This window comes from Scatophagus argus, chromosome 5 (assembly GCF_020382885.2).
Source record: "Scatophagus argus isolate fScaArg1 chromosome 5, fScaArg1.pri, whole genome shotgun sequence".
Lineage (NCBI taxonomy): Eukaryota > Metazoa > Chordata > Actinopteri > Scatophagidae > Scatophagus > Scatophagus argus.
The window spans coordinates 11,391,995-11,407,503 of record NC_058497.1 but is presented as its reverse complement, the minus strand read 5'-3'; the positions used below and the strand labels follow the sequence as shown (position 1 = coordinate 11,407,503).

General features: G+C 42.7%; 1 protein-coding gene across 3 annotated transcripts; it reads left to right on the top strand.

Annotated features, from left to right (window-relative positions):
• The first annotated feature begins 133 nt into the window (after positions 1 to 133).
• On the top strand, positions 134 to 14,286 carry LOC124059412 (protein yippee-like 2). Of its 3 annotated transcripts, none has more exons than XM_046389364.1 (5): positions 134 to 517; positions 5,077 to 5,308; positions 6,142 to 6,185; positions 6,645 to 6,753; positions 14,127 to 14,286. In XM_046389364.1, the coding sequence occupies exons 2-5, from the start codon at positions 5,192 to 5,194 to the stop codon at positions 14,190 to 14,192; spliced, it is 336 nt and encodes a 111-aa protein (XP_046245320.1). In that variant the 5' UTR covers positions 134 to 517; positions 5,077 to 5,191; the 3' UTR covers positions 14,193 to 14,286. The 3 variants fall into 3 exon arrangements, with proteins under 3 accessions (XP_046245320.1, XP_046245318.1, XP_046245319.1); XM_046389362.1 differs by lacking the exon at positions 14,127 to 14,286 and adding an exon at positions 9,804 to 12,583 and having other exon boundaries at positions 145 to 517; XM_046389363.1 differs by lacking the exons at positions 134 to 517; positions 14,127 to 14,286 and adding exons at positions 1,088 to 1,219; positions 9,804 to 12,583.
• The last annotated feature ends 1,223 nt before the right edge of the window (positions 14,287 to 15,509 follow it).

The following is a 15,509-nucleotide window of genomic DNA, read 5'->3' as shown; positions in this document are numbered from 1 at the left end:
AAATGCAACAAATGACAGTGTTAATTATCCACCACTAAACTTACACTGAGCATGCGCTACGTGGTGTTTCTATAATATTAGCTGGTATTTCCAGTATTATTACAGTCAAAGTAACAGAGGGTCTAAATCCGGTGTCTAAATGCAACACAAAAAAATAATCAGACACTGGACAGAAACCGACTAATATGCCGTCCTCACTGTATAACTGTTGTTTGTGCGAACATGGAAGTGGGTAGCAGTGAACGCTCTCCGACTGGTTGTTTCATCTCTCTCTGTCTCTCTCATACTCTCTCTCTCTCTCTCTCTCTCTCTCTCTCTCTCTCTCCCTCTTCTAAACTCAGCTGGGCATCATTGCGCGTCAAAACATTGCGTCTCTGCAGGACTTGTCAGGGCCGTCAGGGAAAATTGCCTGGAAAGGAATGCGAAAGAGGGTTTAGGATTGGCACTGCCACGAGGAAAACGAGGAGGTGCGACATTTTCAAGGCTACGTGGAGATCAGTTTTTCTTCCCTTCAAAGGTGAAATGATTTCCTCTGCGTTATTTTCCACTGTGGTGTATTTGTTGTCACGCACTGTTGTTCTATCCCCTTGTGAGGCTTATTCCTGCGTCGATGTAGTCATGCAGCTAAAGATCGTCCAATACTTTCTAACCAACGCAACTTTTACCATAGGCTGCAGGTAGTCCAGGCAAGCTGTTACATCACAATAATGAAACAAGTTTATGGTTTTGCATATAGCATGCATTACGAGATTGCCATAAGTCTTTCTCGTGCGTGAACTGATGTTTACTCCGTGGACGGGATGCAGAGGTCTACCCTGCAGTGGAGCTGCAATATCTAGTGGTTATTATTAGGACACATTGCTGTTTGTGGTGGCAGTCCTGCACGTATGCGCCATCATCCCTGTGCGCGCGCGTGGCCGTGATGTTGCACGTCAGCGGCGATCAATGTCGGTTATCGTGTAATTCTCTCATGTGATCATAAACTCTGACGACAATCGCCTGATTGTCATCGATGTGTCAAAGTCATCGCAGACATTAACGCTTTTTTTTCTCAGAGTGGGCAGCGCGCGTGTGTATGTGCGTGCGTGTGTGCGTGTGTGTGTGTGTGTGTGTGTGTGTGTATTCCAGCATTGCTGAGCTGAGGCATCCCCACCATCTGTGGTGGCCGAAGTTCTGCCCCAGATGAAGTGCGCCACTGCCTGTGACCTGATTCATACCAGTAATCACACACACATACTCTAAACCTTAAACCTTCATGTTTTCGTTCATTTATTGAGTTGTTGTGGCACTGCTGCCACTCTACCATCCCATGCAAGTCAATGACTGGTAGGCCAGCAGGTGGATTTCCCCCCAAAACATCTCCTAAATAAAGTCCATGAGAGTCCAGACAGACAGTTTAAGAACAGAAGCTTTTATCAAGTCACAACCTTTGCACTCTTCGCTGTCCATTTTCACCGCAGAGCGTGCACACAGATAGTTATTGATCATGCGCCGTCGATACACAGGGATCGAAGATGGTGTTCAGAGAGTTACAGGCCTTGAAAGGTGATCCTTCACAGGCAAGACTCATGTACATAAACAAAAGTTGTGTACAATGTGTTGCGCCTGTACTTTCACAGGTCTGTTTGACTCATCACCCACTATGTTTTTTGACACTTGGGCTGTAGCCGCAAGCATGATCGTGAGCATGATTGGCAATATGTAAAGCATGTGTCCCTCAGACTTTTTATTAACCCTGGCAAGGAAATACATGAGTATAAGTGTCTTAAAGAAATCAAGCTGCCTCTTTCTCCATAGAGGACAAAACAGACACAGACAGAAGAAAATTAGAAATGAGATCAAACATAGCAACGGTAACCAGACACACACACCTGGGATGCAGGAGCACCGCCTCATCAGTGAGATTTGATATGGAGGGCGGGGGTGGGGGGTGGGGAAGGAGTTTTGTTTCTCCTTTAGTCAGTGATGTCATGCTGCTGTATGCTGCTGTTGGCCTTGGTACTGAATGGAGAGCAGCATGAAAGTACATGAAGTACAGAAATGGTGTTGTGCAGCTCGTGGGCAGTATAACACACGGCTCATTTTACTAACTCTGACTCTCATCCTCAACCACCTCCCGATCCCTTCCTCTCCTCGGTGTGTGTCTCCTGCTCTCTATCATTGTCAGGATCAGCAGCGGCAGCATCAGTGCGTTACATAACAAAGGTTTTTTTGTTGGGATACAAGGGCCCTTTTGGCTGTTGAGACTCGCAGCACGTAGCCTTTTGTGATGACACCCAGAAATGACCAGAATGGACAGCTCGGTGACCTCAAACGACCTGTGGCCCAGCTGATGAATGGACAGAGTAACAGCAGACAAAATAAATATACAAGCAGGCTGACTGAAACTGATGAAAGAGGGACAAGCACCAAAGATGCACACTGATTTCAAGCAGACAGTCGTCATCCTGACGTGTCAGTTTCCTTCAGTTCTTCTAGTCATCAATTTGCTACACTGTCAAAGAGGTTTATTTAATTCAACGCAGCCCAGACTGAATCTTTGCGTCAGCGTTTTACAGCTCGTCAGCATCCTCGTTCCCACAAATAGTGTTGCCTTGTGAAAAGTTATGTCCACCCACCAAGATCAGTGTCGTCATTGCAGCTGGAGATGATGATTATTTTTGTAATCGATTAATCTGCTGATTCCTGTCTTGGTTGTTTGGTCTATAAAACATCAGAAAAGACTGGAAAATGCTTGTCACAAGTTTCCAGAATCTTAATGTCCCTTGTTTTGTCCCACTAAAAGTCCACTCCTCAGAGGTATTCAGCTGACAATGATAAAAACACAGTAGATCGTCATAACTGAAACAGAGCAACTAATGTTTGGCAATTTCTGGTTGGAAAAATGATGTAAGTAATTGATTTATTATTATCAAAAGTTCATTATACATGAATAGTATTTTGATGTATTTTTAATCAGATGAGGAAGAGGTGCCAGTTTTCATCCAAAGCTGTTGACGGGCTGCAGCACGCTGTTGTTATGGCTGCTGTTAAGTGGTTTTCAGGGATAATACACAGAGAGAACTTTACATGGATTATGTATGACCCATGAGAGGATATGTCACATGTTCAATACCATAATCCAGCACTGCTGTTCAATGTCTGTTAGTACCATGATAGCCCATACGTCAACACGCTGACAGTTTAGTGTAACAGCATCTCGCAGAGGCTTTTCTGCAGCTGAGAGTTTAAACATCTCGTCTGTCAGCTGTGACGGACAGCTTCTCGTTCATACGTCACATTTATATTTTAGACGTTTAGCTGGTTCATCCCTATTCTGAGTGACTTTTAGTAAATGCAGATGTAGAGGCTTAGAGGAAGCTTAAATTTAATGTAATTAAATTTGATGTTTCAGTTTGAAGCTTACATTCCTGGATCACCTATGGGACCTGAGAATAATTACCGAAAATACTCATGTTTAAAAAGCTGAGGACGAAAATGTTGTCATTCACTCTTCAAAAATGACTTAAACAGCTATCAAAATTGTTGCATATTCAGTTTGCGTTGATTGACTAATCAGTCAATCCACAGCAGCCAAACATTAAAGAATCAATGGGCTAACATCTTTTATTAGATAAATATACTAGTGCAAGGTCTTTATGGCAGGACTCAGTGTTTTGAACAAATCTCACTGGGTCTGGATGCTGCACAGAGTTCCTTCTTGTTGTGTGTGTGTGTGTGTGTGTCAGGGGTCATCTTTGACAACTGTACTAAGCGTGTCTTTGTGCCCCGATCCCACGCTGCTGGCACAGAGTCAGAGGAGAGAAAACAAGGGCACGTCTCAATGCCTTATGTATTTATATCCCTTGGTCCTTCCCATTAGCAATGGAGTCTTTATCAGCCTCTGCCTGACACTAAAAACAAACATAATGCACTGCCATAAAGTAAAGAGCCTCTCTTTCTCTCATGTTTGTCCTAAACTCACAGATGCCTTCTGCTCCCATTCAGTATTTTATTAGTTTTTCCAGATGGTTCAGTAAAGACAGACTGGAAGGAGAGGAGACAGAATGGGACAGAATTACGAGAAGGTGATGAAATGACTCATAAAAACCAAGCTAGTTATTACAGAATCTTATAGAGTCATAGTCCTGTAAATGGTAGAAATAATTGATTTCATTCAGTTAGAAAGGTCGCGTTTGAGATTAGCAAGAGCAGTGGTGAAGTAGGCAGGCAGACAATAAAACATCCTGGTGTAGTGAGGCTCCTCAGCAAAGTAGCATTGGGGAACAGAACTAGAACTTGTGATGAGTTGTGTTTAGCACCAGGGCTACAGTGCTGAAATCACAATTAAGGTAGCATTAAGCAATAAAAACACAAAGATAATGACTGTACCATAAAGTAGAGAGCAGAGGCCTCGAGCCATTTAGTTTTTCCTGTACAGTTAGTCAAAGCATAGTCCTGTCCTCCTGACCCCGGGCCTTTGGGAAGGGTTCCCAGGCAAGCGCACTAATCTTCTCAGTCACTAGGGCACCCCAGCAAAAGTATTTTAAGGGCTCGGTCTATTTGGATATCATGGACTGAGCAGAGCACGATCCTCACAGTTGTGCTAGGCTAAGCAGATTATCTCTGCAGCATCACAGACTTAAACACAGAATGTGAGCTAACTTTGTTGCCTGTATGTGCTGCACTGAAGTGGAGTCAGTATCTCTCTCTCTCGCTCTCTATACACACACACACACACACACATATATACGTATGTATGCCAAAGCATGTAAACAAATGGAAGATGGAATAGATTTTTCTTTTTTTCTTTTTGTTTGCATCTCATCTCCTAAATAAAGTGCAATTTCTTTGGTATTTTCGGCTTGAAACTGAATTGTGAGATTTAGTGACTCAGCCTGAAACACTGGTTCATTAATAATGCATCATATCTTTTTGAGGTTTTAAGACTTTCACAGACGCAAGCAGGCTGGAGAACAGATTGTAATCCCATCAGCGAGTATACACCTGTGGCTCAGTTTGCAGCACCAGTTTAAAGAAGCAGCTGCTACACAACGGTCTAACCATTAGCTGCTCTTCTGTGCTTCCTGTGCTCAGGTGTTCGCCTCCCAACCCACCGCCCACCACGGCCCTCACCTGTGTGTTGCGGTGCTTCCCCTGTGAGCCGACCTGGGCTGGCAGTCCCTTCTTGCACCGCCCGCCAACCCCGCCCATGGTCAGAATGACGCGCTCCAAGACCTTTCAGGCATACCTGCCCAGCTGCCATCGAACCTACAGCTGCATCCACTGCCGAGCTCATCTGGCCAACCATGACGAGCTGATCTCCAAGGTGAGCAGTGACAGCAGTTCTGGTTTTTGGTTGATCTTATCTGACAGTGTTTGCCCTAATAAACTGTTAGGACAGGTTGCTAATTATTACAGACTGAAAAAGAAAGCTGACTGGATTTCGCAGGTTTTACTTTCAAAGAAGCAATGTGTAATTTTTGTCGCTTTCAATTTATAGAACAGTTAATATTGCAGAGTATAATTTACAAGTGTTAACAGCAATTAGAAGGACAAGCCCTGGAGAATAAAAAAACAGTGAGAATGTATGAGGAATTATAAAAATAAGCAGCAGCTTGAAAACACCTGTATGTGTGTGTCAGCTGCTGCCACAGTAATGCCTGTGGATGGATTATGTTATAAGATGGTTAGTGAATTGGATTATGGGTGCACGCCACATCGCTTTTATCACTTTTTCCATGTGCGATTATGAAAACATTCCTCACCTGTGTATTAAGGCCTTCTGTTGGCTGTGACACAGTCACACTGCATGTATCTGTTTAATGTGTCTCTTCAGTAGCAGCTTTTGTTTTGTTGCAAATAGAGGCCTTCAAGAAAATTGCTTGTCATAAAGATCCATGATGTTGTCAGTGTAATATGGGCTGTTACTGGGAGACTGTGCACCATTATATATTAAAACAGACTTTCCCTACAGCCAAAGCAATGTCTTAGATCAACATGTGAGCATGTTTATAAGGAAACCAACCCACACATTTTATTTGACAGCAGCATTCTGCAAATTTAAAAACATGCTTATATAAATTAAAGAGAGTTACTACACTGCATGAAAAGGTAGATTCTTGTTCCAGCCTTTTCATCTTTGTATTTTGTACTCTGCAGTCGTTCCAGGGCAGCCAAGGCAGAGCCTACCTGTTCAACTCTGTGTGAGTATTCCTCTAAAAATCATTTAAACCCACTTGTCTGCAAGTAGTTTTGCAGTTGACAGTGCACATTAGGGAAAGCTGTTCTGCATGCCGGTCTAGAAAGGAGACAAGTGAGCTTACGTGCTCAGGTGTTTTAAAATAGGTTACTAATACATATTGTTCCACAGAGTAGCTGTGTTGTTTTTGAAGCCCTGCTGCCAGTCTGTCCCTCAGAATGTTGTCATTATCAGCCGAATTGAGTGTGAAAATTAAGCTGTTTGAATCCATGCAGCGTGGCCTTGTGCCCGATCTGTATGCACCATGTGAGCGGGTGTGAGGCGGTGACTCACTCTGGGTACATCGAACATTACATGCAGCTGAACACCTTGAGCCTCTTGCACAGCACTAATGTTTAACTCTTGTCACTTATGTCTCCTTCCTCTCTACTTTCCTACCCACAAACCGATGTCCCTCTCTCAGGGTGAACGTTGGGTGTGGCCCTGCAGAGGAGAGAGTTCTGCTCACAGGCCTTCATGCTGTAGCAGATATCTACTGTGAGAACTGCAAGACGACCCTCGGCTGGAAATACGTAAGTGTCCTTGGCTGATCTGATGCACAGCACCACGAACTGCATCCAAGATTAGAGGATGATAAAGTGGGAGGTTGTTATTATAGAGCACCCAAATTGTATTTACATCCTAATTATATTTGGACCTCCTCTTCTCTCAGGGTCAGTGCAGTGGTTGGACTGTGGGCTGTTGGCAGAATTAATCATGAGATAGATTTTTCCAAACACATAGAGACAAGGAGGAGAAGGCTTGTGAGACAATGTGACATGTGATAAGTTTCTGATGTTTCTTGTTTGAAAACTTTAAAACATGTGGATCAGTGGTGGTTTTCTTTTCATTATTCACAAAAACTTGGAGATTTACATACATAGAGTTTTCGTGTTCAGGCTTTAATAGTGGATGCCACTTCTGCTATAATAATGTTGACTGAATATACAAAGTTATAGTGTAGTTAATTGCAGCTGTAATGGCTCATATAAGAGCTACAGTTATATATTCAATCAAAGCCTCTGTAAAGCTGTGATATAATCAGTCAAAACACACGTGCAGCATCTCTCAAGTGCAGGTGGTATTTTAGGTCCCATGTCAGGGTGGACTAAGCAGGATACACCCATGTTAGCTGTCTTCATATATCAACAGAGCTGAGCATGTGCAGCTGGTGAACTGGTGAGCCCTGTCGGCATGGACGTGAGAGTTAATACTGTAGGGCTTCTGACTGTATCCTTAAGGGGGCAACACACACAGTATTCTTGTGACTTACGAGAAGGCTGCATTGACCAGCACTGTTTGTCTAACTTCCAACCATAACATTCACCTCCTTGAGTTTAACCTTAAACCTGACTCTTTAACCTTTCAGGCTAAAAATAATTATTTTCCTTAGGATGCCTGCTGAATACTTGGTAAACCAGCTACAAAAGTAGAAACTTTTCTGGGTAGTCTCTATTACTGTCAGGACCCCACAAGGCAAAGAAGTCACATGCATGCACAAGCACACACAGACACTAGATATGACTTAATGGAGAGCTGCCCTTTATATCATTTGCATCAGTATTGGTTTTCTCAGTTGTCAGAGTTCCGTTGAGAGGCCTGACCTACTGCACTTCGAAACTGAGAAATTTGATAACATGCATCTGCAACTTTGACCCAGAATAGCCAAAGACAAAACCAGGTACAGACGCTCCTCTGTGAAAGTGGATTTGTATCAGCCTATTCTGCAGCCTACGCTGGTTTACAGAGAGGATTATTGTAAGTGAGTGGCTTTTGAACAAGAACACAAGGATGTTAATGGACTTGGACTTGAAGCAGAAGTTGTTATTTTTTTATGTCAATTACTAGCAACTCTGCTGGAAAATGGAAAAACGGTTTTGTCAAATGATTTTTGAAGCTTTATTTTTAACTACATACTGCTTTTATTGTCAGTTACTCAGTTTGGAGATGTAAAAGGCAGAACTGGATCAAGCAGATGTGGGTAGTTTTTCATGGTATATCATACTAGAGAGGTATCACAATATATTGCCACCATAAATGGTGCTATAAACCATTTTATTTGCATAAGAATAAGTGCTTTGAGAGAATGGGAGCTGTTTTATGAGTTGCGTCAATGTGTCACAGAGTGGGGCAGTGTACTGCACTCAGCCTGCAACACTCCAGGGCCTGCGGGCATAGTGTGTGTGCCGTCTCTTTACTCTCATGCACACTTCAGTTTTCATGCTGACAAAAGGAGAGGCATGGGTGCAAATACGAGTGGTCTTACTGGCTGGTCATGGCTTGCTGACAAGGCAGACACACACAGCGAAATGTGGCAGTATTTCACTTTGACAGCCAACAGTCAGGGAAAGCCCACAGACACCACACGGCCTGTAAAAGATGTTTAAAACCCACACAGACCACATACCGCATCTGATGGTGGTGACGTGACCGCCATGAGACATCTGTTAAAAACATATTTAAATATTTAAGTTGAAATGGCACTTTTAAAAATCTCCTATTAGAAAAAGGAAGGTTAAGCAATGAGGATAAATATTTTGTCAAAGAGTCTACAGCTGCTCTAACAGCTCTGTGAGGTTGTACTTTGAGCCAAATGCTAACAGTGTCATGCTAAAATGCTCACAATGACAGTGGTCACATACCGATCCTAAGCAGATTTTCACTATGGTCTTGTCTTAGTTTAGTGTGTTGGCATGCTAACATTTGCCAATGCTTGCTCATTGACACTAAATACAAAGTAGGGTACACACAGATGAGGATGATGGGAATATCATTAATTTTGCTGGTATTTAGCTGAAATCTAAACGTTAGCCATTCGAGAAAGTTGCCAACCAGCATCAACTTTGGCATCATAGCTTTGATGAACTTTTACTTGATTCTCTAACTGGGCATACAGTAGCCTGTGAGCTATGCTAATGATTGTTGCCCCTGTGTTTTTCAAATGATGGAAATTTCACCGTATCCTTGTGTATATGAAGGTAAAACTACTAATTAAAGGGCGAAAATTAATATAAATATATTGTTAGTTTTTATATTTGACTTAATAGAACAGGACTAAGTGTTCTAATAAGCCTCTGTGTGGTTCAGGCTTTCTGTTCTGGCACATTAATGTTTTCAAGAGGAATCTTGGATTACACACCAAATGGTAGAAATGCATGTCACAGCCTGCAAGGTTAGAGCAGAACCACTCTGCATCTGTTTTAGCTGTTGGGAGGCTCAGACATGTGGCTTTTTGGTTTTTGCAGTTTATTAGTGGGATAGAGACACATTTTTGACAGAATAAGGCATGGCGATCCATCCTACAAGAAGTCAGAGTTTTGGTTCTGCAGGGTCCTCTGCAGTGTTGAGTGACTGGCAGTTATATAACCAGCTTCCAAAGAGCCAGTCGCTGAGACAGGCCAGGACTGAGTCAAGGATTTTCAAGTCAGCTGAAAGGATTGTCATGAGCAGGTTTTTTTTATGTTGCTATGTCTTTTTCTAACTATCCTACACTGTGCTTTATAAATTTTATTATCTATCATCAACCAATTGAAAGACAATTGAATTAAATGCGGTCTCTCCTGTCCTCTGCCACACCTTCTAGGAGCATGCCTTTGAGAGCAGTCAGAAGTATAAAGAGGGCAAGTTCATCATCGAGCTGGCCCACATGATCAAGGACAACGGCTGGGACTGAGGCATGAGCAGTCGGGACACGACCACAGTAGAGGGGGGTGGGGTTTGGGGGGCTTGATGACTGGGTGAATGGACAAATGGATGGGAGGGAGGGAGCCAGGGATTGTGTGCAGTGGGTGAGTGTGTGACTTTGGTTTGGCTGATTTACCATTAACCTCTGTAACTCTCTGCCCGTCCCTCTCTACCATGCCTCTTGATGTATATAAAAACACACACATCAAGGTCCCAGACATCCCAGCTTGACAGAGAGACAGCCTAGGCAGGCTAGTATGCAGCTAGCAAGACTAGGTGACTGGCCAGCAAGACAAGATGTCATTTTCACATTTAAACATTATTTGACAGCTCTTAAAAAGGTGGCAGCACTCCTTCCGTACCTGCTAGGAGACATCTTCACTGTCAGAAGTATTTCACCTTGTCTAACAATAATGTAAAACCAGTTGTTAACAGGTCATTCAGTGGAAATTTAGCCAGAAGGACGCCAGCTGGGCTTGCCTGGTGGGCTTCATTGGCCTTGGGTGAAGAGCTGACAAGCATTTACTCTTTCTGAATGAGATGACCTAAGATGATTATGGCAAATCCAGCTGATCGAGGCCATGTCAGCTGGGCCAGTGATGAGGCCTGGCGCTCAGGCTTGGCACGGAGGCCCGAGCACATGGGGGTAGGGTGGTGTGTAATGTGATGGGGGCAGATGAAGGGATTGCTGCCTACCAGGCTGCTCACTCGACGCGGAGGGAGAGGAAGCTTCTGATCCAGTTATGCAGTGGCATTGACAGCTTCTGGCCGGGATCCACTCCATGTCTTGCCAGCAATGCAGCTCAGATTGGGCAGGGTGGGCCGAGAGTGAAAGAGATACAGACAGACAGCCACAAGCTTGTCCTAAAACCCTAACAGGAATTTGCCCTTGTAGCAGCAAAGCAGCTCCCCCTGGGTTTTATTCATCTTTCGATACAACGAGTCTTGTAAAGTGATCTGCTGATCCGTCCTATATATGTCTGATGTAGGCGGATCTGCTGCTGGGCCCCGCCTTTGTTACTTGACCGGATAGAATTACACAACACAAGCGTGTCTCAGGTGAACAACTTTGGCTGGGATTCCCAAAGGTTTGCAAGTACTGTGAGCATCTTTCTGCTGTTGTAGGTTGATGAGCAAAGGTAGACCCTGCAGTCTTGGCCGGGGTGGAGGGTGGGGTCAGCTGGTAATCAGTTCGACACGAACATAACCCCTTGAAACAGTAAGATTTGAAGAAACTCAGAAACAAATGGCCAATGCATGACTGGTTTCATGGGCCAAGGGAAAATGCAAATTAAAAAAAACAAACAAAAAACAGAAAAAGTAAGTAATGATTTTACTGAAGTTATGAGATATATACATGACCACAGAGGTGCGTACTGTAAATGCTTATGTATAAATGGTAATACTTATCACTCTTTGGCTCTCTTTCAGTCTGGGATGACTACTGGTTAACTGGTGTTACTCTGATCTTCACTAACCGGCACTCACAAAACATTACGTCAAACCTACAGGGCAATGTCATGAAGCAATCCACTAGATAGACCCACTTATTTTTATTTGTGTCTTAAAGTTACCGACACATTATCTTTTAGGTTTTGCTGTCAGTTTTAGATAATTTTTCTTTTTCATAACTCCCGCCACCCCCTCACCCACTACCCACCCCATGTTGCCTTCAAGCTATGACACCTGGGTAATATTTGAGGTTACATTAATGGGAAGCATTGCTCAGGTACCTTGGTGTGAGTTTTTTTTTTTTTCTTTGCTAAGGCCAGGATCCTACTTAATGTGCTGAACGGGTCATTCTTGGATGGAAATGTATTTTTTTTAAAATGAGAGAATCCATTCTAGCTGCCTCCATCCCATGGAAATGCAACATTAACGCATGCATGAAGTAAAACAAGTGTTCAATGCAGTTTTGTGCTGCAGAGTTGTGCTTGTGCAATGAAACCTTGTGCTGTAATACAACATACTGTATTTTTCAGTTTCATCTCAGCACTAAACCATTGCAGATTAATTGTGATCCTGGTTTAGAAAAGTAGAAGTTGTTGCCCTGTTTGTCACACTTGGTTTCCTGTTGCTGCCAACATTACTCAAGAAGTTGCCCTGTCCAATGGCAAGTTCTGTCCAATACTCTCCAGTTCCAACCAAACCTAAACAAATAACTCTCATTAGTGACACTCAGCAGCTTATTGCTGAGTCGGAGGCTACGACATTAAACCCAGCACAACCAAAGAACCCGCCCATCAACAATAAATTGACCAAACAAATGTTCTCATTTTGCTTGGGCAAACATGGGGGTGTGTATAGCTGAAAGCCAAGGTCGTGGATAGCCTTTCTCTGTGATTATATATAATGCATTATGATTTTGTAAACAAAAGATCTTAATATATGAATATATTCTATTTACTGTATTCACCATGAGGATTATCATTCATGTTCAACCTCTGTGTTACAGACTGTAAATACTGTTAATGTATTGTGTTTTATCTATGATCCATACGATGATGAAAGAATGTTATATAGGTCATGTCATGCTTTCTCTCTGGTACCCCACATTGGCTGTACGATACTACTTTTTTACTGAAAATGTTTCAATTTTAATGTCTTTTGTAAAGGAGGATGCTGATGTTGACTATATATCGTTGGATCTTCATCTAATAAAATGCACCTTGATATCTGTATGGAATAAAGCAGTTCTTCTCATGCAAAAATGAAGAAAAAAGAAATCTTAAATCTCCTCAAACCTGGAATTGATTTTTCAAAATCAAACAGGAAATAAGTTAGTAAATAAGCTTTAGCTAACTGGGGTACAGGACCTGCAGTTTGATTTTTACCTCTTTCATGCTGTTTTTTCTGCAGAATGTACACATTTTAAAAATAATGTTAATGGTAAAGTCAGCTATAAGTCAGTTCTGACCAAATACTGTTGGACTGTAATGTAAGGTTAGCCAACATTAGACACCATAAGCTACTAAAACAAGTGAGGCAGCATCAAAAGCCAAGTGTATTGAATTGAGCATGAGTCTGTTGACTAAAAATGCTCCTTTCGCAGGCATCGCGTAAAATCGACGAGCCTCTTTAAGTAACTGGATTGTGTGCACAAACTGGAGCCTGATCTGAAATGTAGATAACTCATGCAAGTCTTAGGTAGCTTGTCATATTAAAAACCACTAATAATAACAGTAGTGGTGAGAGAAAGTCCTTCACACCAATTATGAGGTGAATATTTTCATGAACTCAGCGGGCATCATCGGAATAGGTGGGCACAAAGCCTGCTGTGACTGAACTGTGTTAACTGATGGTGACATTTTATTGTCCCCATGGTAACAAGTGTATCATCTGTTACTATTACAGGGGACAGGGAAAAAAAAGCAGCACCCTAATACAGATGTACGTACAACTTGCGGATGATTCACGCAATGTTTTCTGTGAGAATGTGTTCGAAGATGTGTTATGTGTGTTATGGGTGTGTGTGTGTGTGTGTGTGTGTGTGTGTGTGTGTGTGTGTGTGTGTCAGCGAGTGTGTGCAGAGGAGGGTTATGAGTGGGTGGTACAAGCGTCACACCTGTTAGTCATACATTAATCAAGCTTCTCGTCCTGCTTACTGTCCTCCCCTGCCTCCCTCCCTGTTCTCCCTTCTCATCCTAATTCACCCTCCCCTCCTCTCTCATATCGTATTTTTCTTTTCTCTCTTTTCATCTTCCACTATCACTCTATACCCCTCCCAGTCCTCCCCTTGTCCTCTGTCCTCCTCTGTCTCTCCCTGTAGTGTTGTTTCCACTGATCCTCCAGGGCTGATCTCTCTCTCTCTCTCTCTCTCTCTCTCTCTCTGTCCGACCTGGCAAACCCACTCTAAATATCACTGCAGCAGATGGTGCTGTGTTTGCATTGGGCCTGGTCTCCTAGCAACCCTCTCTCTCCCTCCCTCTCCCTCTCTCTCTCTTCCCTAAAGCAGAGCGGTGGAGGAGTTGGTGTCATGCACTGTCTGGGTCTGCCATGCCCACCCCTCCTCTTTGATTGACCTGACTGCCTCTCGTTGCTGATGTCTATGTTTATGTCTGTGCCTCAGCCTCTCTCGAATGCAAAAGTAGGACAGGGGCTGACTGTCTGGATTACTATACATGTGCAATGATTAAATATGATGTGAAAATGGGCAAAGCAGGACAAAACATCCAATGTGATTTTTAACTCTATGCGACCTATTTTTTTTTTCTCTCCACAGGCACAGAAAGATCACATCTGGGTTACAGTGAGTTTGAAGAATGGGTTTAGGAGCTCAAGCCTGTAATCATCACTTATTATCATCATTCTAGCAGCCATGCTAATGAATATACACCATCAGGTCTGCATGTAGAAAGTCTGCCAGGCTACAGCATACGGTCTGCTCTGCCCAGTCTCTCTCTCTCTCTCTCTCTCTCTCACACACACATACACACACACTGTACTTTACAAAGACGGGAGGACAAATAAGGACTTGCGTCCTGACATGGCATAGGTTCTTGCTTTCATGCTGGCCTGTGCTTTCCAGGCTGCAGACACACTCAACAGTTATCTCAGTACATTTGAGGGGAGACAGTGTCATTTTATACAAGAGAGAAGAAAACAACATATGGATATTACGTTCAAACAAATTTAAAGCTTCCAAAGTAAGAAATACAATGTTTCTGAAGCACCTCTCAATGTGAGATTAATTAAACAAATAGTTAGGTAACCTACATAATGCACATCTTAAAATAATAATAATGAGTAAATATTTATCATCTACTTTTTGTAATAAGAAGAGGGAAAGTTACAATGTCACATTTTATCTCAAATGTTACAGTATACCTTTTTGACATTTTCAACTTCTTCACATAGAAGGGCCCAGACCGGGATTCAAACCTGGGACCCTCTTGCTATGAGGCAACAGTGCTAACCACTGCACCACCGTGCTGCCCTAATTTGTTTAATCTGTACTGAAATCAAATGATAAATTTGTTAGCCCACATTTGGACAAAACAACACTAGCAGTTTCACCAATCTTTTTGATAAGCTAAGCTAAGCTACCTGGCTGCTGGTTTCAGCCTCTCATGCAGTACATTTCCTTGAAATGTACTGGTATTTACAGTACATGCTTGTTTATAACTTTCAGCAAGGAAGCAAAGAATCATAAATCCCAAAACTATTCCTTTAAACTCTGTCTGTCCATGTTTTTATTGTTGTGGCAACACTCATCGTCACAAGTGCAGACATTCAAAAGCGCAGTCACACAGAAGAAGAAGAAGAAGCCTCTGGATTCTTTAAACACTCAGGCTCACAGAGTAATTGTCCATCATAGATCCATCAGACAGACAAACACGCAGACACAAAACCACCATTTCTGTACTGCAGAGGGAAAAACACAATACAAATGGCAGCCACATGCCTTGCTGCCCTTGATTAATTGCTGTAATTTACTTTTCCAGCTGCATCACACAGGCAACACAAACGCTTCATCATTCCCCTTTGACTCGAAGCACATAGAACAACAACATGCCTCATGAGTGCAATGCATAACTTTTTTCTGTGTATCTTCAATAAATAAAAATGTGCTGTCTCACTTCTAAAAGCCTCCGTTATACACCTA

Coding starts and splice junctions, on each gene's coding strand:
- LOC124059412 (XM_046389362.1), top strand. CDS start 5,192: ATGGTCAGAATGACGCGCTCCAAGACCTTTCAGGCATACCTGCCCAGC. Junction 5,309..6,141: donor ATGACGAGCTGATCTCCAAG/GTGAGCAGTGAC, acceptor TGTACTCTGCAG/TCGTTCCAGGGCAGCCAAGG. Junction 6,186..6,644: donor GCCTACCTGTTCAACTCTGT/GTGAGTATTCCT, acceptor TCCCTCTCTCAG/GGTGAACGTTGGGTGTGGCC.